This window comes from Cheilinus undulatus, linkage group 15, assembly GCF_018320785.1.
Source record: "Cheilinus undulatus linkage group 15, ASM1832078v1, whole genome shotgun sequence".
Lineage (NCBI taxonomy): Eukaryota > Metazoa > Chordata > Actinopteri > Labriformes > Labridae > Cheilinus > Cheilinus undulatus.
In genome coordinates this window covers 46,889,763-46,914,867 of record NC_054879.1, presented here as the reverse complement: position 1 = coordinate 46,914,867, position 25,105 = coordinate 46,889,763, and the positions used below count along the sequence as shown (strand labels likewise).

Sequence of the window (25,105 nt, the reverse complement as noted above, 5' to 3'; positions counted from 1 at the left end):
CCACATTTTTTGCCCATTTAAGATACCTTTTTCCATTAAGTTCCACTTGCTTCCTCTTTTTTTGCCTGTTTTTGCCACTTTTATCCCATTTTTGCCCTTTTTCATCATGTTTCACCCATTTAAGTTACTTTTTGCCACTAAATTTCACTTGTTTCCTATTTTTTGCCCATTTTAGTCACTTTTCACTCATTTTTCCACGTTTTGGTCACTTTTGGACCATTTTTGCCACCTGTAACTCATTTTTTGTCACTTCTCACCCATTTTTGCTACTTTCTAACCCCTTTTCCACATTTTCCTCCCCATTATTCCCCTTTTCACCCATTTTTGTTGCTTTTTGTTATTGCTACTTCACACTTTTTTGCCACCTTTCACCACTTGGATTGTGGCTCTTGCAAAGGTATTTTTCAACAATTTGGCTCTTTAGTTGAGTAGGGTTGAGGAACATTGGTTTAAAAGGTCAAAATTTTAGTTAAAATGATATAATCATGAGTTTAAAAGGGCAAAATATGAGATAAAATTCAAAATTATAGATTTTAAATCTCAAAATATGAGATAAAATTTAAAACAATGAGTTAAAGGGTCCAAAGATGGGATAAAAAAAATTAACAATTTGAATCAAAAAGGTTAATATTTAAGGTTTCAAGTTATATTTAGGAGTCAAAAAGGTTAAGATATGAGAAAAATTCTATATCTAGAGTTTAAAAGGTTTATATATGAGATACAATTCAAAATCAGGAGTTTTAAAGTCAAAATATGAGATGAAAATGTATTATTTTAAATCAGAAAGGTTGTTAAGATTAAAATTCAAGGTTAGGAGTTGAAAATGTCAAAATGTAAGATAAAATTCAAATTCATGAGTTTAAAATGTCAGAATTGGGCTTAAAATTAAACTTGTGAATCTAGTAGGTCAAAATATGATATAAAAAGGCAAAACCATAACTTTAAGTCCTAATTTTGAGATTCAAATTTGAAAATACAAAATGAAAACAGTTTCTTTTCCTACATTCCTGACTTTTTATCAAATTTATTAATCCTTTCTTATTCTTATGACTTAAAACCTATATTTTCAATCATTATGGTTAAGTTTACATTGTTATACTGGAGGAAATGTGCAGACCTCATACTGGTGGGCCAGTTCTAATAAAAATATGTTATGATCTGGTGGGCCGGGTAAAACTGTGCCACGGGCCGGAGTTGGCCCCTGAGCCTTGAGTTTGACACCCCTGAACTAGACTGTACAGTGTGTAATAGAAATATCATTCATTATCTTGTCTAAAATGCTTGGTTATCAGCATTAGCACCAAAACCATGTTTGCACCCATGCCCTCTTTCTCTAACAAACCCACTGGATGAAACGTTCAAACAAACGGGACCGAATCAAACCTGAGAGTTCTTGTCCTTTAAAGATGGCGTCTTGGTCACCCATCGCCAGTTTCATTAGGACATTTTGGTCCACATCACTTCCTGTAGCCACCACCGTGGAGACAACCTGTGCCCTATGCATGGCACTGACCGCCTCGTCCAGGTTCCTGGTGTCAGCGATGCCATCCGTGATGAAAACGAACAAGATCTCTGCGTTCCGCCTCGTCTTGCGGCCGTTTCCTGTCCCCAGAATGTTGTCGATGGCGTACGAGATAGCAGGCCCCACGCTGGACGAGGAGTCGTAATAAGGCAAGCGGGCTATTCCGTCTGCGATGACAGCGGGGTCATGTGTGAGAGGGAAGGCTACGTGGTTGTCGCCCTCTGCACCGTACTCGTATAACGCCATGCGGGCTCGCATACGGTCAGCCTTGGTTTTGGCCATCACCAGCCTGTGTGCAACCTCAGACACAAATTCACGGACATAGCGGAAGTTTTCCAACCCAAGACGCTCTGAGCCATCGAGGAGGAATACCAAATCCACTGGTCGCTGAACACACGGAGCAACATCAGGCTCTGTAAAAGACATGATGATTACTTTCTAAACTGCAATACCAACGTTCAAAAAATCTAAAGAATGCCTACCACTTTTACAGGGAAGATCAGGGCATTTAATCTCCGGCTCTAAAGGAAAACCAAAAGGACACGAGTTAGGCTAAAACTCAGACGCAGCAGTATTATCACACATTCATAGGTGAAGATGGAGGCTTACCAGGACACAGCACCGTCTCAATCCTCTCTATGAAATCCTCAGCAACCAGGTCGATGTACGAATTCATCTGAGCAACACGATCCCTCCTGTCACAAGCTATCGAGCTTAAGATCTCGTCATCCTGCTTTATTCTGAACATATCACCAACCCCGATGGCGTTCACCACCACTTGGTCGTCGTTGCAAAGGTATTTGAGCAGATCCTCGTCATCCCGCGGGTCGAAGCGTCCGTCAGTGATCACCACCACAGACACTTTGGCTTTGACTCTCTTGCCGTCCCTGATAAGGTTGTCGTAGGCAAACTTGAGAGCTGAGGGCGTGAAGGTGCCTCCGGCGATCCACTGGAGATTCTTCACAGCCGCTTTGAAGGCAGACATGGAGTTTATGTTTGGGTCGTCCAGACGGATGGCTTCAAAGGTTCCGTTGTGGCTGTACTGGACAACTCCGACTCTCGTACCTAGGAGAGGAAAACACCACTAGTCATACATTTCCCTAAATACATTTCAGTTTAAAGGGGACATATTTAACCCTTTAAGGCAAGTTTACATTGTGTCAGAGGTCCCTGAAACATGCTTGTGAAGTTTGTTGCTGAAAAACACTCCAGAATTGGATTGCATGTCTGAAAGCCCCAATACTGGAGTGTTTTTTCAGACTTCACAGGCATGTTTTGGAGACTTCTGAGACCGATATAAACTTGTCTTAAAGGGGTGAAATATGTGACCTTTAAGAGGGAAATATTCTGGCCATGTGTTTGCCAATTATATTTAAAAAAGCTTATTTTGGTGTTTCTTTGTAAAGTAACCTAAAAATAGTGTTTGGATACTTCTTGAGTCTATAAAGAAATTAATGTAATGTTTGAGCTGATTCAGAAGTTTCCTCTATGGGTGCAGAGCGGTTTAGCTGTAGGTGTTTTTGATTTTGTGTGCATTGCAAAGGGATGGGTGACCTAAGGGGAGATGACCTGATGGTAATGCTGTAGTGGTGGTGTGATGTGTTGTGGTTGTTGATCAGCTGTCATGGTGGTGTTCATAAAGTACTGTTGCATAATAGAGTGAGTGGATTCTGAATGTGTATGTAGTGGAGGACAAAAGTGTGCAGTTGCTGTATTGGCAAACAAGGCCTCTCTATTCGGGAGGGGGTTACTGCTGGCCCTGACTGAATCCCAACAGTGCGCTACTGCCAATAACACATTTGCGATTGTTACCAAATCACCAGGATGCACATTTGTTTACTGTCACAGTAAAAATGAGTATTTTAAAATAACCCTGATGGAGATTCCTTAGCTTTTACTCAGCCTCAAGAGAACCCTCAGAGAACTCTAGTTCACTGAACTCATATTGGCTTAGATTTCCAACACTAAAAGAGGCATCTAGTTTGAATTACAGAAACTTAATATGCGACCTCTCCTACTCTCAGCATGTTCTGAATTTCTTACTCTGTTTCCTTAAAAATGGTCAAAAATCGTAGAGCAGTTATTACTCTAACAGGTGCTCACTGGGCTTTTGCAAGGTCTCCTTTCAGTCACTAGACATAAAGAAGAATAGGTGCATTGTGAAATTGACTTCTGTTTCCTCTATGGCAGTGATCCTCAATGCATGGCTCTTGAGCCACGTGTATTTTTTTGTGATGATTTGTGGCTCTTTTTTGTCTTAATTTGAAATATTATTCCCTCAGAAAACCTTTATGAAGGGAAAATATGACCTCAGAAATTATCCATTATAAGTCCAATAATACATTTGGATTTAATTTTCAACCTTTATTTTTTTATCTGTATATTTCCATTGCCCTTATTTGCATTTTTTTTTGCCAATTTTTTTATTTTTTAGCCACTTTAATCAATTTTTACTAGTTCTATCCCATTTTTTGCCTTTTATTCTGTTTTTTGCTATTTACAATTTATCCCTTTTTTGCCACTTTTTGCTCATTCAAGCCGCATTTTGCCATCAAATGCCACTGTTTTCAGCATTCTTGCCACTCTTTGCTGCTTTTAAACCATTTTCCCCCAGTTTTGCCCATTTTTGTCACCATTACACTCATTTTTGTCACGTTTTTGCTGTTTTTTTGGGCCATTTGTTTCCACCTGTAACTCATTTTTGGTAACTTCTCAACCACATTTGCCACTTTAAATCATTATTTATTGATTCTATCTCATTTTTTGCCACCAACTTTTTTGCCTCTTTTATTCTGCTTTTTTGCAATTTTTTTCCTTTTTTGCCACTTTTTGCTCAATTGAGCTGCATTTTGCCATTAAATGCCACTGTTTTCAGCATTCTTGCCACTCTTTGCTGCTTTTAACCCATTTTCCCCACATTTTTGCCCATTTTAGTCACCTTTACACTCTTTTTTTCATGTTTTTACTGTTTCTTGGCAACGTTTCGCAATCTGTAACTCATTTTTGGTAACTTCTCACCCATTTTTGCCACTTTTTCTCCCTTTTCCATTTTTTTTTTTACAGATTTTTGCCATTTCCACCCTTTTTTGCCACTTTAATTGCCATTATTTGCCACATTCAACTTATTTTTATTGCCACTTTAATCAGTTTTTTTGCCACTTTTTACCACTTACATTGTGGCTCTTGCAAAGGCATTTTTCAACAGTTTGGCTCTTGGGAAACACCGCTCTATAGGTATGAAAATCTCAACCAGTAAAATTTTACAGACTTCTAAAGGTCTTGTTGAAAATAGGAAAGACAAATCTGGATTTTAGGCTTTCTGCCCTCATTATTCTTAGAGTAAATCATCAGTGTTTGCAGTATTAAGTCAGACTATTTACTGGAAACACATTTGAATGCTGATACTATACAGCAGTGACGTCTGCCATCACTGTGCAGTCACACTTTTAATCAGGTGCACTGCCAGCATGAGGTGCTGTCCAAATGTGTGTGTGTGTTTTTTTTTTTTTTTTGCTGTGGCTGTGTATTTAACTCTGGATTATGTGATTCACTCATTGGAAACTGTTAATCTTTCATGGCAGCCTCTACTTCTTGTCACTTGAAACTGTCTGCAGAAGCATTTGCAAGGACATCTGTGCTTCTAATTCTTCGTACCGGTTGTGGACGCGGGGTCGGTGGCCATATTTCCCAGCCTGTTGATGGTGTTGATAACAAAGTTCTTCTCCAGGGTGAAGTTCATCATCCCGACACTCTCTGAGCTATCGATTACAAAAACAATGTCTAGAGCTCCACAGCGCTTCTCACAGTCTGAGAAGAGAGAACAGGATCAGTATGTTAGAAATAATGCATATTTAAGCTGTATGTGCTCTCTTAGGAAATTTGCTTACCACAACAACCGCACGTCTCCCTGATGTAAGTCATGACATCACAGTCCTGCAGTGTCAGGTATGCAGCTTAGAAGTAAGACAACCAAGTATGTGTAAATAATAGTACAATGCTTTTTAAAAGTTACTCACATTGAGGCCAGGATCACCCATTGGCCCTGGGCCTCCCTACACAGAAATAGAGAAAAGTAGTTAGAGTTCGCATGCGTGGTCAGGTGGTTATTTCAGTGGTTTTACTGCTACTCACATCGGGTCCAGGGTCGCCTCTGCCGCCTCTCTCTCCTGGCTCACCTGGCTGACCTGGATCCCCCTGCATAAAGACACATTTTTACTCATTGTTGAGGATTCACTTCAGATGATTCCTCTTTGGCAGCCAAATCTTTCTATTTTCTGCACAAACAGAAATGTTTGTTATTCTAAAGAGACATTCAGTTTTGTTTTTTTAATGTTTTGAGTGTTTCTGAGAAGTTACTGCCAAGTTTTTGTAGCTTAAACTACACAGAGGGCTGGGCAATAAATCGATAAATCTGGTTTTTGGTAAATCAAGATTTTGAATATTGAAAATTGAGATTTTCTGTTTAACTTTCCTGCAGTAAGACCAAAAATAAAAACTACTGTAAGAAGTTTTAATTTAATGTCAATTCTGGAAACCGTGTAAACATATTGATGTTTTTTCTTACATATTGTACATGTGTTACCACAGTGTTCTTAAACACAGAAAAACATCCTACTTAGTTTTAAAAATCATATTCACTCTGAATACGTTTAGTAGAAATTGAAGTTAAAAGTAGTTTTGGTCTGTTTGCCAACATTTTTATCCAACACTGGTTCTATGACAAAGATGACAAGCAATCAAATACAGAAATAATCAATATTCCTCTACTGGTCTTCTGCTTTCATGGATCATGGAGAAATTTAGCCTTACTTTCAGTCTGTTTTTAAAGCAGATAAAACTTTCAGAGCCTGAGTGTTCATGTAAATAAACTGCCTAAGTCCAGCTTTAAAGACAAGTCTACAGCTCACACTTTGACCTTGAAAGGTGACAAATTATGCAACAATCACTTTTCCACCTTTGCTAACAAAATTATGTGCCTCTGGCCTGTGCACAATCCCCCGAATTACCAGATCAATCCCCCCCCCAACCTTTCAGAAAATGTGTGCTGAAACAAGCCATTCTCAGATTTTCCCCTCATGATGTCATGTGGGGAGGTAGCCCCGCCCCCCAAAACAAGTTTATATCAGTCTCAGAGGTCCCCAAAACATGCCTGTGAAGGTTGTTTCTGGAAAAACACTCCAGTGTTTGATGTCTGCATGTCTAAAAACCCCTCTGTCTCAGCCCGGCTCAGAACGAGCTGTTTCTGTGTCTGTGGCTTTAAAAGGTAATGAGCTGTCTGACTCCACCCCTGACCCCGCCCCACCCAGGAAATGGATGTGGTTTAATGGATGTGGCTCTCCTGATGCTGAGGAGCATCACGAGAGGAGGGCAGAACTTTCTTTCAACCGAGGAGAGCCAACTGAACCTGGGGTTGGAGCTAACTCCCCACATGACATCATGAGGGGAAAATCTGAGAACGGCTTGTTTAAGCACACATTTTCTAAAAGGTGGTGGTGGTGGTGGTGGTTGGGGGGGGTGTCTGATTCTTGGGGGGGATTGTGAACAGGCCAGGGGCACATATTTTTGTAAGAAAAGCCTGAGAAAGTGGATTTTTGCAGAATCTGTGACCTTTCACATAAATGACTAGGAATACCTGATAAGAAACCATACCTGTTCACTCATCTTATAACTCAACAGCCTTCACCCTATTCAATACAAATAAGACAGACATATCCTGTGATAAGTGCTTTTAAAAGGATGATTTTATGATGTATTGCTCATTTTTAGTTTTATCAGCTGACCTGCTGTAATGTAGTTAGAATTAAACTTCTTTTATCACAGTTAGACTCTGTGAAGAGGAAAGTAAATAAAAGTAATAAAAAATCCCCAACATCTGCTGCCAGAACAAAGTCCTGATTCCTAAGAATAAGCTGCAAAGCTGCTCATGAGGAGTTTTCTTTGGTACTCCCTGTCTCCTCTGGGTTTTATTTTTGGAGAGAAAAATCACGGTCCAATAAGTCAAAATTGATTCCTTAATGTTTGGAGCTTCAAAGTCCAGTCTGTTTGAATGTAGTGGAGGCAGAAATCCAACAGATTTCCATGTTAAATGACTCTTAGACTTAAAGTTACAAGGAAGTTTTGTAATGATTCGTACAGGTAATCCATCAGGTCCTTTATTTCCAGGATCTCCTTTGGCGCCACAATCACCCCTGCTCCCCCTGGGTCCTCTTTTACCTGGATCACCTCTATCACCCTGGAAAGAAAAATCAGAATTGCTTCAAATTTAAATAAACGTTAAAACTGACAAATTTAATAAGGAAAAGAGAATTTTACAGAGGGTCCTCTTGGTCCAGGATAGTCGAATCCCTGTCTTCCTTCGTCCCCCTATAAGAAGAAAAAAACAATCATTTCAATCAGTACTACATTAGGACACATGAGGAAAGTGCCAGAAAAGATGTACACACCTTTGGTCCTGGGATCCCAGGGTCGCCCCCAGGTCCGGGGTCTCCAGGATCTCCCCTTGAGCCCTAAAACCACAAAAGATTACTTGCTATTAGAGTTGAATTTTATATTTTACTGAAGCTCCTTTGTGAATAATCTACTAAAATTGCATCTGTGGGAAGTAGTGCTCATGTTTATGATATTACAGAGTACACACAATTCCTCCTGGACCCCCTGGTTCTCCTGGAATGCCCCTCGGTCCAGGCAGTCCTGGTCCTCCCTAGAGATTGAATGTAAAAATGAATGGACATCCCCTTTACTCTGACCAGCAAACACAACATTACTAATGTTGATGGAAATCAGCACAGTTCAGACATTTACGAAATGTTTGTATTAGATGGGATATTTTTTATGCTTTCCGGCTGTGTTGGCAGGAAATCAACTACATCAGAGCCAAACTTGCATTAGTCAGACTTCCAAGGGAGACTTGCTGAGGTTTAAGAAAACTGTGAAATCTCAGCCTGATCCCCTCACCTTGGCACCCTTTATTCCAATTTCCCCAGGTCGCCCTCTGGCCCCCGATGGTCCTCGTTCCCCCTCGAAGAAAGATGAAAATGATAGGATTGGAACGGCACCATTAACCACCAATACATGAATACACTTACGGGAAACAGTTCTATTTAAATGAGTTGTGAAGAATTTCCTAGGAATCCAGTGATGAGAAGTCCCATAGCAGAACGGGAAAAGACTGTGTTTACAGTCTTTTTCTGTAAAAGCAAAAACCCAGATGGGAGGTTTGAAACCCATGAGAGTGGTCTCTGTTGGGAATTCAGTCGGTGTATCAGAGTTTCTCCAGAACTAATTTGTCTGTTTTCAATAATAAATGGCCATTTTCTTCCCTGATTTTCCTCTCTGTAGGTTTTTTAAACACAGCAGCACGTTAGTCATGTTTCTGATGAAACTCTGCAACTCAAGCAAAACTCATTAAAATGCAAGTTTTTCTCCACTGCCAATTACGAGGAATGTTTATGAACTACTTTATCCACCTCCTTTTCCTAAGAATTCTCTGATTTTTAAACTTTCTGTACAACCTGAACAGTTTCAAGGTAGGCAACCAAGATTTTGAAAAATCTAGTGATTGTCTGAGCCAAGGTTATAACAGTTTTGGATTTTTCATTAGTTTTTATTTTTATTTCATTTGCACTTTCTGTTTTCAATTTCAGTTTAGTTTTTATTAGTTTTGTTTTTGTTAGTTTAGTTAAGTTTTTATTTTGAAAAAATGCTTCTTTTTAGTTTAGTTTTAATGTTAGTTTTTTCAGATACATGTCAGGGCTGAGTGAACATCATACATTTTTAAAAACATATTCAAACAGTCTACTCCTCACTTATCATTTATTTATTTTAAGGTGAAGTTTGAATACAACTCCAGACATAAAAGTACCACTGTGTGAAGTCTTAACCAATCAGATCAGACAGTTTTACACTCCTAGACTCTGGTGTAGGTGCCAGTACAGTACAGTTGTGTCAAAGACTAAAACTAGGGATATTTTGTCTCCATTTTCATTTTGTTTTAGTTTGTTTTGTAAGTGCACTACACAGTTTTAGTTAGTTTTTTTTTTTTTTGGTAAAGCTTAGTTATGATTTAGTTTCAGTTAACTAAAATGATTTTTGTATTTTGGTTTAAGTTATTTAGTTAGTTTTAGTTAACTATAACCTTGGTGAGATGTGGTCACTGTTTCCCCATGTGCTCCTGTGTTCTGGGCAGGGATGAATGATTTTGGAAAATAATCTAATTTTTTTTTACTTAATATTGCAATAGCGATTTGATATGCAGCTATTTCTTAAGTATGCATTTTCCAACAAACACAAGCAATCAATAATTCTATTTTATAACAAACATTAGAATAAACTAGGGCTAAACAATTTGAAAAAAATATCTTATTGTGAGGACTAGGGCTGGAAAATTGTAAATTATATTGAACTGTAATATGACCTGATGCAACTTACAAGTTGCAAAGTTTCATTTTTTCTTAAAGTTGAAATATGACTAAATACCAGTTTAACACTTTTTTTGCAGCAGAGATCTTATGTACAAAATGCAAACTTTCATGTTTTTTTGTTTGTTTTTTTTTTTGAATAAAATTCCTGCTTCACTCATGGATATGGTTTTGCTATTTAAAATGATAATCCCCTTCAATACAGCAATTGATATCAAATTTGCAAATTGAGCCAAAATAATCGCAATATGATATTTGTTTGAAACCATTTTCCCCTTGTATTTTATATCTAATACTGTGTATATTATAATTTAGAATGATTTATTTCTTGTATTGACTGAGAAATATATATGATGAGGAACCTAAAAATAATCGCATATTAAATTCCAATTGCAATATTGGAGGAAAAAATTGCAATTAGATTATTTTTGCAAATCGTTCAGCCCTAGTGACGATTTTGACTCAAATTGGATATGAACTGTTATATGGAAGGTAGTGATCATTTTTTATGCCATTCTCATATTTATTAAGAAAAATGTACAAACATGAAGACAGAAAGATTTTTTGCAGACTATCCTAAAAAATGTCACCTGAATAAATGCATGTTATGCAATGCATAACATTTCAAAGCTTTAATCAGGTATTTAGACATAAATTTTTGGTTAAAGAAATATTGCATCTTCTGCGATTTGAACCTTGCAGCAGACCATACCGTGATTTAATTTAATTTTTCGATTAATTGCCCAGCCCTAGTTATGGGTGAAGTTACTGTTGAATTTTTTTGCAGCACCTTATCATGTCACATAAATGTGGCCTTTGTTGATAAAATTAAAACTGGACCTTTATTAGTTGTAGAATTTTTTCAAGTCTTGGGTCAAAACCAGAAATATGTTTTTAGACATCATTAGGATTGAACTGGCTTACAAATATGCTGACTTTAGCTTTAACTGAGATTAGGTGATGATTTCCCAGAACACACCTCTCATAAAGCACCCACAGGGATTAGCTGCAATAATTCAACTTTATCTACAGAGGAAAAAAACTATATTATGCAAAAGTTACTGATCCAACAGAGAAGTGGTCGCCCCATCTTCAAACACATTTTAAAGGGCTACCTGTCAGCGCTCTCACGGTCAGAGTCAGAGTAATTATAAAGGAGTTACAACCTTATAGAATTAATGTAAGCAATAAACCGAGCTCCTTCAATATCAAATAATTCAAAGTGCAACCAGTCAACTCATATTTATTCCTTATTCTCTAAACCTTTACCTGGCTCAACAGTGACACGGACATGTCTATGAAATTTTCAAGCTTGAACAGTAAAAAATGGCCTGGGCATGAAAGGGTTAAATGTAAGTAAAAGTTGTAAAAACTACATAAAATCTAAGTTTTGTAAATGATGCTTTGTGCACATAATCCCCCTCAAGGGAGGGTGGGGGTCCCTGATCTCTGATGCCGTTATTTTGGGGGTCACAGCTAAAAAGTGTTGAACCCCTGATATAGATTAACAAAAAAAGGCCATTCTTATGACCACAGCTTCCACTTGTGTTGCGGTGTAATGTATAAAAACTCGTCTAATGAGTCATAAAATTATGACATTATAGAACAGTGTCATCTAAATGTTCAGTTTACCTTGTCTCCTTTAATCCCATCAGGACCTTGTCCTCCCTTCTGCCCAGCGTCTCCTCGCCTTCCCTGTTAACATTAATTTTATAGTTATTAATGACAGCTGAGGGTAAATGATCAAGTTTGTTTTCTAATGAAAGAGTTTATTTACCGGTTCACCTTTAGGCCCAATATCTCCAGGATTCCCCTGTGAAAAGTGATTATTACAGTCAGTGTGGTAACTTTTAGTTGTATATTACAGGGTGTTAACAATGAATTTTTTTTTTCAGTACCTTAGATCCCTTTTTTCCTGGTGCCCCTGGACCACCAGGATTTCCTCTTTCACCCTGAGGAACAGAGATGACTCAGTCCTGTTTTTTTTTTTTTTTACCATTAAGGGAAATATTTAGTATTTCTGTTAAGTTCTAGAGAGAAGTTTACCTTTGGTCCTGTGTCACCCTTCCCACCAGTTGGGCCTGACCTCCCAGGGAGTCCCGGGTCTCCCTAACAAAGAAATAAACAAACAAGAGTGATGGCATCAACGATTAACTTTTTAAAATCTCGAAGTTTACAGAAACTAAAAATAATGAGAGTTTTCCTTCCTGTGTTTGCTTCATGAAGAACCAGACGGCATGGAGACACAAGATGAAACTAAACATTGTGACTAAACTATAAATTAATTTAAATTCATCAGAATTTCAAACTTAAAGTTTAAACAGCAGAGAAAGTGCTGCGATCGCTGAATGACCAAGCAGCAAATTTCCAATAAATCGTCCCTAAAGCCTTTTATTGGTAACTGCATTTGTTAAGTTTTAGATCAGATAGATTATAAAAACTGTTGAGAGCACTGACGTCAAAACAAAAGTAAATAAAAGCAACAGGATGAATACACAGGATAAAATACAACAAAGATGGGACGGATTAAATAAATCCCACAGATTTTCAATAAAAACACCTTCCTATAAAATAGGTTTTAAGCATGGATTTAAAACATGGAGTAAAGGTAACAGCCTAATATCCTCTAGCAGGGAATTCCAGAATTTAGGGGCTCTAATGATAATGCTTATTCCCGGTCATCTTTGGTTGCCAGTCTGGACCTAGAAACTGCACATGAAGCAGCTCTAAGGGATCTTAAATTATGATTTTGGGTTTAAAGACTTAAAAGTTCATGATGTGCTTTACAATTTAATATAATCTTAAAATTTATTCCGTGTTTTGGAGGGACGAGAGGATTGGGGTGATGCCAACAGTGAAGGGCTTAAATTGAATATTAAATTTTCTTTAAATCGATCTCTATGAAATACAGTTATAACATTTCAAAGACTCTTAAGGATGAATTTAACAGCTGTAGGAGACAAAAGCTAGCCTGTATGCTAAAGTGAATGACGTGAATAATATTCCACAACTTATGTGAATATTTTGAAAACAACTTTTCCCCAAAGCATCAAAAGGAATAGATCGAAATTTGTAGAATTTTAATGGAGCATTTGTCAGTCACCACTCATTCACGTCTCTCCCTTTTCCATTCTTTCTCTCTTCCTGCTCTGACAATCAGCTGATTATGGCCGTTCACTCTCCTAAGTACTCAGCTAATTAGATTCTGCCACAACCCTGTTTGTCCAATCATCATGCACCTGTCAGATTCTAAATCTGTCATTCTTTCTTTCACAGTCAGCCAGTCGTACAGTGCAGATGTTGCAACCCTCCTCCACCCCAGCTACCTCCATTCAGTTATTCAGCATCTAGTCCAGATCCTTACAGGGTTCCTGCTCATCTTATCCTGCATCCCTGGGCAGCTTCTCAGAAGTCTACTCTTCATCTGATCCTGCATCTCTCAACACCACCACCAGTGTCTAGACTCCAAGGGGGGTATCCTATTCCTGCTGTTCGCTTCACTACCCCTTCAAATATACAGAGCTTATCAAATGTATTAGACCACCCTAACCCTAACCAAAGTAAGGTTTATGCCACAGCTGCCCTAAATTAACAGCATTGGTAATTACCAAAATCATTTTTGATGTTTCTGCAATGGTTAATACACCAATATGTAGAAGCTCTTTAACCCAAATGATATTTTTAATGCTATAATAGAATTATTATTGTTATCCATGAATTTTCAAATTTACTGATTTACAAAAAAAATCAAAAATAGTAAAGCACATTAATATTTCTTGATTAATATGTCACATTATAGTTATTTATTTGCATTTCTGAACAGAAAAATGAGTTTTAGTGGTTGAATGTTATGCTTGATTCATTTCTGACTTCTCAGAGAAGCCCAGTGAGCCGGCTCAGATTTGGGTGAATTCAGTTTGAAATCCCTCATTCCTGTTCAAAATGGTAAAACGTGGAGAGCTGACTGAAAATGAAAGAGTCCGCATTAAAGCACTTCATGATGCTGGATGGTCTCTAAAACAAATATGACAGGTGGTCTAATACATTTGTTAAGCACTGTGTATAACGTCACAGTGGAGTCTAATTGCAGAGGACTTTGCACAATTCTCTTTCATTAAATTTGTAAAGAAAATTATTGTCAAACTTGAATTAAGTCTCTCCTGATTGAAATACAGACCTTATGTCCTGGATCCCCACGAAGCCCAGGATCACCGACATCTCCAGGGTAACCGTCTGGTCCCTTAAAGAGCGTGACACAAAGAGTACATAGTTTAGTAAACCAGTAACCAGCTAAAACAATTAATAATGTAAGTTTAATTAAATGTCAATTTTGCTGTGGATTTTGCTTTATCATAGAAGTGTGACTTTACCTGAACAACCTGGCTCTAGATCTGTAATCTTGCCAGATGTTACTGTACAACACCCCAGTGTTTACTCAGTATTAGGTACTTGAAGTTAAGTTTGAATCAAATAGATTTTACTTTTACTTGAGTAGATTTATAGACCAATTCTTCTATTTAAGTAAATTCAATTGTACTTTTACTTGAGTACAAGGGTTGTGTACTTTTTTTTCCACCTCTGGTTATGTTTATATCGGGGGTGTCAAAGTCAGTCACAGCAGGGGCTGAAGTCTGAATTTAGGTCCAACCCGAGGGCCTAACAGGGTCAACATTTAACCGAAAACTGTCAACTCCTTTTTAACAGTAACAAATTATAGGCAAATAAACCTTTTAAAATTTAAAAAAGTCAAAGTGACAACCCTAACCCCCCAAAAGGATTCAAATTAAAAAAAAAAAAAACAAAAACAAAAAAAAAAACATTTCAAACATTTATGTCTAATCTTTCAACATTTTTAACATTAATATATTTTTTAATATATATTTGGTTTGTAAATGTCCTTAAACATCTGTCTTTCCCTCTTATTCAGTTATAATGCCATTAAATACCCTTTTTCATATTTTTTGGGCCATTTTACAACTTTTTTTTTTATTCTTTTTCCCAATTTTTTCCACTTTTATCCCATTTTGCCCCTTTTCACCTTTTTGCCCATTTAAGCTATGCTTCATCCCTTTTTTCCAATTTTTTTGCTCATTTTTGCAACATCTTTTTGCCACTTTTTACCATTTTTTGCCACTTTTTGTCCATTTAAGCTACCTTTAGCCATTAAGTACCACTTGTTTCCTCATTTTTTTGCCCATTTTTGCCACTCTTGACTGCTTTTTCCCATTTTAGTCACTTTCCACTCGTTTTTTTGTCACTTCTCACAAATTTTTGCTACTTTCTGACTATTTTTCCACTTTTTCTCCCCATTTTCACCCATTTTTGCTGCTTTTTGACCATTTTGCCACCTTTAATCTATTTTTATTGCTACTTCAAGCTGTTTTTGCCTCTTTCTACCAATTAGATTGTGGCTCTTGCAAAGGTATTTTCAATAATTTGGCTCTTTGGTTGAGTAACACTGCTCTATAGCATAATCTCTATAGTAACCATAAGTTTATTCATTTAGCTCCATGCACAGCACAGGTTAGCTAAGCAAATCCTCTTTTTTCTGGTTTATGGTTCCGCGCCTCCCCTGAAGCTCTGTGGCGCCCCCCAGGGGTGGCCCGCCTCACACTTTGAAAACCACTGAGATAGAGAGTTAAATCACAAGTTTAAAGGTCAAGATATGAGATAAAATACAAAATCAAGAGTTTTAAAAGTCAAAATAGAAGATAAAATTCAAAATTGTGACTCTAAATTAATGCACAGCAGCCGTTAGCCGTTACTTCATTAGGAGTGACCATAACAACCTGAGACAGTCATATTTTCTGAGCAGGGAGAACAGCGCTGCCAGTCTAAAGAGCCTGCAGACTGGCATCGACTGTCACTTAACTGACATAAATAAAATGACAGACTCCAGATTTAAGACCTGTAACCTAAGCGGACTAGTTCTTTTTTGTTCCGTTGTGACTTGGTATCTATGGCCCACCTATTCACTGGAATACTGGATAACATTTACATTCCCTAAGAATGTTATGGGATTGGAATGGCTATTCCAGTCATTAGTCAAGCCCTCAGGCGTTGAAAGAAGTTATTGTTTTAGTAAAACTTTCTATTTTGATCACGAAACATACGAAATTATACATTTATTAATTATTTTCGTTGGCAAGTGACCATGGTATAAGCGGGTTAATGCCCTTCGAGGTGTCCAATTATCAGGGATTAATGGACTTTGCAGAGGCATCCATTAATCCCTGATAACTGGACACCTCGTCGGGCATTAACCCTTACTTATAAAAATCCTTCCCTGGTGTATTTAGTATTTTATCAGTCAATCAGACTTACCTTGTCACCCGGATCCCCTTTGCAACCAGGAGCTCCAATTCGGCCACGGTGTCCCTAAAGATAATGAAATTATGTTTGTGTACTGAACATATCACAGCCGTGGTAAAATCATGTTTTAAACTTTATTATAAGAAGACTAACCTTCTGACCATCAGTTCCATTCCTGCCTGGCTCTCCAGCCACACCCTAAAAACAAAGACAGCAAAGACAGGAAGCTCACTACAGTTTCCAAACATGTTCAGATATTTAGGCAAAGCTCAACTTAAGACTTATATTCATATTTACCGTTGCTCCAATTTCTCCCATTTCACCCTGTCAAGGAAAAACAGAGCCATTAGCCATAACAGTATTTCACACAGTTGTAAAAATGAAGAAAAGACATTTAAAGATTTATTCCTTACCTTGTCACCTTTGAAACCAGTCATACCCTGTCACAACACAAAATGACACAAGTGAGATGAAAAACACCAAATAAAGGAAAAATAGGACTAATATGAAGTAGTCAGCAAACCTTAGGACCCGGGGGTCCAATTGGTCCTTCAATGCCAGGATCCCCCTGAAACATCAGAATTTTATTCAGCATTTAAAAGACAAAAATATGTTTACATAGAGCTCAGGTGTCATTAACCTCTCTACCTGGTCTCCCTTTAGACCCTTTCGCCCAGTTTGACCTTGGTCTCCTTTTAAACCCTAAAAAGTAGAAAAATATCAATATTTAGAAAAACAAATTTCTGTGCATGCTGATTTAGAAAGTAGGGAAAGTTTTATTATTAGTCCTCACTTTTGGACCTCGGTATCCTTTCCGCCCAGGGATCCCAGGAGTCTCAAAGCATCTGGGCTTATAACACTACAAGAACACAACATTTAACTTTAGTAATACACAAGACTAAGAAAAAATATTTTACAGTGTTTCCAAAGGCAGAAATAAATATTAAACTCCCTTTTTAAGGTGCAAACTTACTTGTAAATAGGCTTGATATTTCTGCAAAGAAAAAGACAACAGTATATAAAAAGAAACACAATACAACTGTAACTGAATTTAAATATTCATGCAAATAAATGTATTTTATATCACCATGGCTTTTATGATCCGTTCGATGGATTTGACCATTATTCTTGATTTTCCATCAACAATATCCACAGCTAGGTAGTCGTCCCGGTACAGTTCAACAGGAGAGCTGGCTATCTCCTTCATCCCTAACTCATCAATATTCCTGGACGCTGCCACTGAGAAAGTATAGATCCCTTGTTCCCGGGCCTTGTCTGCCATCGCCTTTATACCCCCGCATGGATTTCCTGTCACATGACCGTCCGTGATAAACACTGAGAAGAGAACCTCCTTCCTCCCGCCATAGCTCGGGGTCAACATTTGGATCGTATTTCTGATGGCACAGTCAGTGTAGGTGCCTTTGCCCTTGTAAATGACCCTGCCCAGGTTCCTGATGAAGTTCTCTTTAGTTGTGAACTGGCTGAAGACAAACTGATCCTGGGAGAAGTTCTGGCCCCCTACAGACCACGTGATCCTGATCTGGCCCTTGTACTCCTCATCAGCCAGCTTCTGAGCAAAGATTTTTGTGAACTCTTTGACTTTTTTCACCAGCTCTCCAGGCGGGGCCTCCTGCAAGGCGATGGTCTCCGACGTGTCAATGGTAAAAAAAACCTTGACGGGACAGTCCACGATTTCAGCTGGAGGAGAGAAAACAAACTAAAGGTATTCATCTTTGATGCTCAGTAACTAACGTTCATTTATGTGCTTTTTAGTCTTTGAAACTTCTAAATCCCCTTTAGATGCACATTGTTCAGTATTATGCTGCATTTTCTTTCCTCGGATGGGGAAGGTACAGTTCGTCTTACTCTAACTCTGATTGTACCCATTGCCACTAGGTAAAAATATCAGGGTAAGCCAATCAGAGGCAGAGAAGAGAGGGACATACTTTACAGAGCTGGTAGCACTACTGCCTATCCACTTGCTTCCCTTATCATAATTTCACTATGATTCCTGCAACCTGGGCTCAAAGGCAGCAGAAGTTAAGTGTGAATACACCATTATCTGTACTTAAGTGTCAGAAATGTCAAAAAATATTCCCAAAAACTCACGCAGACAACCTGAAGGTAGGCGAGGAGGCTCAGGAAGTGGTGGGGTGTCACTTTGCCCAGGTATCGGCCGGGGTCCACGTGGTGCCAGACCCTGAGGGACTGCAGTTTGGAGCATGCACAGAAAGATGAACCCTGAAATCATCGCCATTTTCACCTGCAGAAGAGAACATCATAACGAACAGATGAGCAGGAGAGGCTTACTTTTAACTCTAACTCTGCCTTATAATACAGGAAGTAGCTGTCACAGGAGTGAGTCTTTACAGCAGGCATCCCCACAGAGCTCAGGAATGTTTATCTGTGTTCTAAACAATGTCAGTGAATACCCGACACTGTTTGGGGAAAGAAGACAATATTGAAAATGTAGCTGGAGGAGAACTAGAGATTTTGCATGTCTTGTTTACTGACACAGCAGGGTTTTTGAAATAAGTCATGTCAAGAGTGATAAAACATGAAAAGACAACAGAGGACCGAGATAAGAACTGTAAGGAAATCCCATCCTCAGAAGAAATACGCTGTGATGGGCAGCAGATTAGGTTAAAAGAATGCAATCCCTTTAAAGCAGCATAAAAACAGCATAGTGATAAAATACAGACCAAACTGTTGTAATAGCCTAAAAATCAAAAATAGGACAAGACAGGAGATAAGACAAAAGAATAAATTAAGCTGTCAGGGAATGCAACGAAGCATATTTAGTAAATATAGGGGAGACCGGGGGCAAATGTAACATTTCACATTTTCCTTCATAACTCACAGATAACTCGGAATAAACACAACAGTTTAGAATAAAAATATATATTTTTGCACTAGTTGAGAAAGCTATTGCTGTCATAGACAGGGTGTTACAACATGGAGATGTTTTGGACATGCATGTTTCATCCCAGAGCTTACATTCTCTAGACACCGTGTATCATGGAGCTTTGAGGTTCATCACAAACTCTAAATCCCTCACTCATCATTGTTTTTTGTATGAATGTGTGGGTTGGTCTTCTTTATCTTCATGTAGACTAAAACACTGGTATATCCTTATCTATAAAGCTATCCTTGGTCCTCTACCTTCCTACCTTCTGACCTACATTAGTCTGAAGACCTCTCCGATCTCAGGATCTTTTCCTACTGTCTGTCCCCAGGGTCAGAACTGAACTGGGGAAAACGGCCTTTAAATTTGCTGCCCCCTTTGCCTGGAATGACTTACAGAAAGACCTAAAACTTAGTGAACTGGTCTCATTGGAAGCTTTTAAGAGGAGGCTGGTTGACTTGGAGGCAGTCAGATCTTTCTGCAAACGTTTTGAATGATATGTTTGATCGTAGCTGGTTTTAAAAATTACTTGTTGCTTTCTCTTTCAGTGTACTGTTGGACATTTTACTTGTTTGTTTACTCGTTGTTTGTCTGTAACTTTGACTGTGCTGCTGCTGTCTTGGCCAGGACACAGTTGAAAAAGAGATTTTTAATCTCAATGAGGTTGTTCTCCTGGGTAAATAAAGGTTAAATAAATAAATTTTAAAAAACCCAACTGTAACAGTGTTTGGGGGCAATCATATTTAGCCTCTACATTTCAGATTAGAGTTAACTCTAAAGTGTTCCCATTTCTGCTACAGTATCACCTACATCTACCAGGATTTTTTTTTCAATATCTTTTCTTATTTTCCCCAATTCAAGTAGGCTGTAAAATGAATTCAAAGCAAAATCCAGCGTTAACTTTGTCAACTAAAACTCTGACTAAAAATGTTCGTTGACAGCCTTTTTTTCCATGACTAAAACAAAAATAGAAGACTAACAGATAGATCTGTGATGACTAAAACGGACAAAAACTAAGATTAGTTTTCATCAAGATGACTTTTTGTTGGACATTGAAAATCCATGATATTTCTCCACTGTGGGTAAATCTGTCAAAAATAATACGTCTGTATCTATTCTGCCTCTCAGCTGTAGAAAGCAGGGACCCCAGGCTTAGCAGGGTACCCTGTAAAGCTGAATGCTTTGGGAAAATAATCTAAGTGCAATTTTTCTCCTCAATATTGCGATTGCCATTTAATAAGCCATTATTTCTAAAGTTCCTCACCTCATGCATTTTACAACAAAAACAAGCAGTAATTCATTCTATATAATAATCAAGTCAATATTAGATTAAACTAGGGCAGAAAGTTGAAAATATATATATATCAAATTGTGATGATTTTTTACTTATTTTGCACATTTGATATGAACTGTTGTATCAAAGGAATTATCATTTTTATGCGATTCTCATATTTAATCAAAAAACATACAAAAGTGAAGAAAACAGGATTTTTTGTGCACAACTCTAAAAATATGGCACTAGAATGATTGCACGATATGTAATGCATATCATCTTTGCTGCAAGTAAAGTTCCAAACTGGTATTTTGACACACATTTCAGGTTAAAGAAATATTGTACCTTCTGCAATTTGAAAATTGCAGCAGGCATACTGCGATTTAATCTCTTTTGCAATTAATTGCACAGCCCTAGTGCAGAGAACACACTGCCATGATTTGGTACCAGATTTAGGAAAGAGAATAAATGCTTGGACTAAAGTAAAGACTAAAATGTGAGGACTTTTTATGGACTAAAACTAGACTAAAATGTTTCTGAGTTTTCTTCGACTAAAACTAACAAGTGCCTAAAATGTGACTAAAACTGTAAGACAATTCATCTAAAGACTTAGACTAAAATTTAAAATAGCTGCCAAAATTAACACTGGGACACACCAAAGCTTACTGCACTAGTAAGTCACAATAAGAATTATTTTTTACTCAGCACATTTTTATTATTTGGATCAATTCAAGTCATTTCAGATTCATCAGTCAAGAACTGTCTGTAGCCAAACTTGAATAAAACTGTGCAAAATGGACACAGTAACATCACTACAAAACAAAGATTGATTTCATTACACATTTAAAAAATTAGAACAAACATTCTGTTATTTAAATTAACTTAAATTAAGTCAGCATTTGCCTACATGAGGCAGTATGGCTTGTAGTAAGCTTTGGCAATTGCAACACTGTGATTGGGAGCAGCCAAAATAAAGTCAGGGACAAAATTAAACAGAGTTTGACTTTACTATTATGTAAACTTTAGACAGCAGAAGAAAAACATTTGTCTAACCAAAAAGTAACTTTTGTACCTCAAATCATTTTTTCATGGAAGTGTGGAAGTATTCCCGATTCCAGAGAATCCTTCTGAGCATGTGCAGTTAGTTTCATCACTCTAGCTTGTTTCCAATTGGAGGAATAGAGTGGCGAAGGAATGAGTCCTAAAACTGAAGTAAGTTTTTTTAGTATATTTTCATGCCTTAATAAAGGCGGTTGCTAAAGGACAGCTAACGAGGACTACAGCGTTTGTCAGGAAGATTATACGTCATCATCCGAAGCACGGCATCTGAGCGTGCCATTCACTGGTATCTGCGTATGATGGCGTAAAATTCAGGCTGACAGACTCTCACAAAGAGTACACAATATGGCGGTTAGCATTCGCATTAGCAGTTGAGCTAGCGGTAATAAAAGATAGTAGTTTTATTAAATAGATTTAAAAAGGCGTTCAGTATCGGGTTTATTGTTGTGGATTTAATCATTAAAGTCCCCAAAAGTCACATGAGCTCCAGGCTCGCTGAAATGCTGCTGCACAGGATTCAGAGGCATCAATAGCGTCAATGTGAAGGCGCAACGGCTAGCTTCAAGAGGAAAAACAAGAAGGAGGCAACAATTTACGGCTCAAAAGTTATTTAACTTCTGGAAGGTAATTTAACGATCACATTCAGAGAGGAACTGTCACAGAGCCTCCACTCTTTGCTGCAGCGGGTCCTTTGATTCTTCTCTCGTGCATGCGGTGCTTTCCGGCAGCAACAAAGGATTGATTTCTGGTTTATACCGCTAACAGGTAGCATGGCTAGATAAAGCAAAATATAATGCTAAACCAAACGGTATCTGATCGGTGCAGAAACCCCTAAACTCGCTGATACCAGTACCTGCATTTTAAGCAGTATTGGACGTATTTCCGATACTGGTATCAGAATCAGAACAACCCTATTAACGAACCACATATGATTCTTGTATCATCGATCTATGATGATTATCTTTTTGAATAAAACCTGTAAGTTTCATAAACTTTAACTGGACACTGATCTTATTTTCAGCAATAATCCAAAAACCCATTGAAATATCCCATAGGCTGGCAGCCAAGGGAACACATGCGACTAAAATGACGTCACAACTGCACCTCTATTGAGGGTGTTACGATTGTGTCACAGTTGCCCCCGGTCTCCCCTATATTAAAGGGTTGTTCTCTGTAATCTCACAGAAAAACGCTCTACTTTATACTCCTCTAACTTTGTATAGTTTCTATATAGCAGTAGTTGTAGTTCTCCCTAACACAAGGGGACAAAAAGCACCTTTTAGCTTATTTTTTCTCTCCAACTTGTTCTCTCTAAGGAAAAAAGCTAAACAGAAACACTGAAGACTAGTCACTTGCTAGCTTAAGCAGCGTCTTTTGTAGAGATATGAGTCACTGAGCAGGTACTAAACATGCTCTGTAAGCTTCAGCTCTGGATTTAACTTCTTCAAAGTTCAGAGGTAAAGTGTACTCACCGCGGCGATGGCGGGGCGAAAGTAAAAACCAAGCTGCGACTCGAGGCTGTCAGGAAATTCAGGAGATAATCATCTCAATCGGAGAGTTCCCATATCAGTGGACTGACTCGGGGTCAGTTTGTGGTCGAGGAGCCGCCCGTTTTATCCTCAACTGACGCGCGAGCGCCTCAGACCTGCACGCGCGCTCACTCGCGCACGCGCACTCGCGCTATGATTTGAAGTTTAGGTTAGAGATTATTGTCTGCTGTTGGTCAAAGCGGCCGGGCTTGAGGAGAGATGGCGCAGCCTCAGAAGCGCAGACAGCGTTCCAGAAAACAGAGTGGCTTAAAGTAAACAGAGCACGCTGCAATCATCGATTTATCTGCTCGATTTGGCGGAATAAATGAGTGTCAGTGACTTATTCTCTTCGAGAGCAGCTTTACAAACACTTGGACTCCACTGCTGCATACCCTTACATGGAGAGAGCTGCACACACTCAGACTGTTTATGTCTAAAGAACATACAGTTGTCATACTGGAATTCAACTGCAGCAGCTCTCTACGGCCAACAACTGAAGAAACCATTTTTTAAATAATTATTTTGGCAGTCTATATGAAATATGTCTTCTTGCAACATGATTTTGATGCTTCCCAGACTAAAATGTGGGGAAAATCCAACCTTTATAAGAGTTAATTTGTGGCTTTTCTTTGTTTCATATGTTTAAACTTAAATAAAGCAAGCTGCCACATGCACCATCTCTGAAGCAAGCTATAGAAACATCAATATAAAAAGTTCAAGTGCATCTTTTTCAGGCTCGCTAACCCAGTGGTTCTCAACCTTGGGGTTGGGACCCCATTTGGGGTCACGAGACACTGAGAGGGGGTCACCAGATTCCTTAAAGAAACAGAATATTTTTTAAATTAAACTGTTGCCACTTTACACCAATTTTACCAATTTTTAACCAGTTTTCAATCACTTTTTTTCCACCAATGTTTGCTAATTTTAACACATTTTTGCCACTTAAAACCCATTTTCCGATTTCATAACCCTTTCCAACACTCTTTTTTGCCTGTTTTTGCTACTTCTAAACCAAGTCTTACCACTTTACAGCTGTTATTGCCTCTGCTGACCCATTATCACCTCTATTAACCACCTTTTTACCACATTTTTCATCCATTTCAACCACATTTCACTATTTGATTTGCTAATTTTTACCAGTTTAACCCATTTCTGCCAATTTTTCTGTCTTAGTTAACCCTTTTTACCATTTTATATTAATTTTTCATCCCATTTCACCAAATTTTCCATCCATTTTTGCCAGTTTAAAGTTAATTCAGCCACTCTTTATTTCCCCTTACCACTATCTATGACCATTTTTGCCACTTTAACCGATTTTGCCAATTTTTGCTTATTTTTTGCCAATTTTATCACAGTTTTGCCACTTCTAACCAATTTCTGCTACTATTAAAATCCAATTTCACCACCTTTTCCACCACTTTTTGCCATTATTAACCCACTTTATTTCTGTTTTTAACAAAAATGATCTGAACCCATTTTTAAGAAGGCTATCTACCACACAAATGAATGAAAACATATACTTGCATCTTCTGTAAGAGTGGTTATTTTTCTGGTTAAAGCTCTCCCCTTTATCCCCCCTTAGGGGCGGCCTTGTCTGCACATGACTACTCTAGAATATTCATGGCTGTGTTCAACCACCTTCAGGTCCAGTGGGGGTCCCCGGTCTCTGGCACCTTTATTTTTGGGGTCCTGGGCTGAAAAGGTTGAGAACCCCTGCTCTAACCTGCCTGGGTACATATTTTGTCTGAGAAGCCTAAATAATAACGCATGTTTTAATCAAATATGTTGCATTTTGGTGCATGATTGGACCGAAACACCTGATATTAAAAAGAGAAGGGACAAAACTGACAAATTTTATATCCTCTTTCCCCAAATTTCCAGAGAACTTCTGAAATTACATCATCATCATGAAAAAAGTAGCCATTTATTGCAAGAAGAGGAATATAAAGTAGTTAAAATATTGATCAAACATTTAAATTTACCCAATTTCACAGTAAAAAAGGATTAAATAAAAGGTGTCGCTGCATGTCTAATCAGGATTTCAGTACTTTTGCCACCGTCAGCCGCTCCGGTGAAAGTTTCGCCGTG

The 25,105-nt window shown here is 38.1% G+C and overlaps 1 protein-coding gene across 1 annotated transcript; it reads right to left on the bottom strand.

Moving 5' to 3' along the window:
* Nucleotides 1-552: 552 nt before the first annotated feature.
* Nucleotides 553-23,323, bottom strand: LOC121522492 (collagen alpha-2(VI) chain-like). The gene is made up of 28 exons (XM_041806940.1): nucleotides 22,961-23,323; nucleotides 18,361-18,514; nucleotides 17,339-17,949; nucleotides 17,225-17,245; nucleotides 17,045-17,110; nucleotides 16,900-16,953; nucleotides 16,775-16,819; nucleotides 16,665-16,691; nucleotides 16,549-16,575; nucleotides 16,405-16,449; nucleotides 16,264-16,317; nucleotides 14,117-14,179; nucleotides 11,986-12,048; nucleotides 11,838-11,891; nucleotides 11,717-11,752; nucleotides 11,572-11,634; nucleotides 8,477-8,539; nucleotides 8,160-8,222; nucleotides 7,966-8,028; nucleotides 7,835-7,885; nucleotides 7,656-7,754; nucleotides 5,654-5,716; nucleotides 5,539-5,574; nucleotides 5,410-5,455; nucleotides 5,177-5,329; nucleotides 2,132-2,587; nucleotides 2,005-2,043; nucleotides 553-1,935 (listed from the first exon to the last, which is right to left on the bottom strand). The coding sequence occupies exons 2-28, from the start codon at nucleotides 18,506-18,508 to the stop codon at nucleotides 1,334-1,336; spliced, it is 3,111 nt and encodes a 1,036-aa protein (XP_041662874.1). The 5' UTR covers nucleotides 18,509-18,514; nucleotides 22,961-23,323; the 3' UTR covers nucleotides 553-1,333.
* Between the last annotated feature and the right edge of the window lie 1,782 nt (nucleotides 23,324-25,105).

Excerpts from the sequence above, each read along its gene's own strand:
- LOC121522492 (XM_041806940.1), bottom strand. The coding sequence starts at position 18,508 with ATGGCGATGATTTCAGGGTTCATCTTTCTGTGCATGCTCCAAACTGCA. Across the intron at positions 8,540-11,571 it reads ATGGGATTAAAGGAGACAAG|GGGGAACGAGGACCATCGGG; the intron begins GTAAACTGAACA and ends TCTTTCTTCGAG. Across the intron at positions 5,330-5,409 it reads GGAGACGTGCGGTTGTTGTG|ACTGTGAGAAGCGCTGTGGA; the intron begins GTAAGCAAATTT and ends CTCTCTTCTCAG.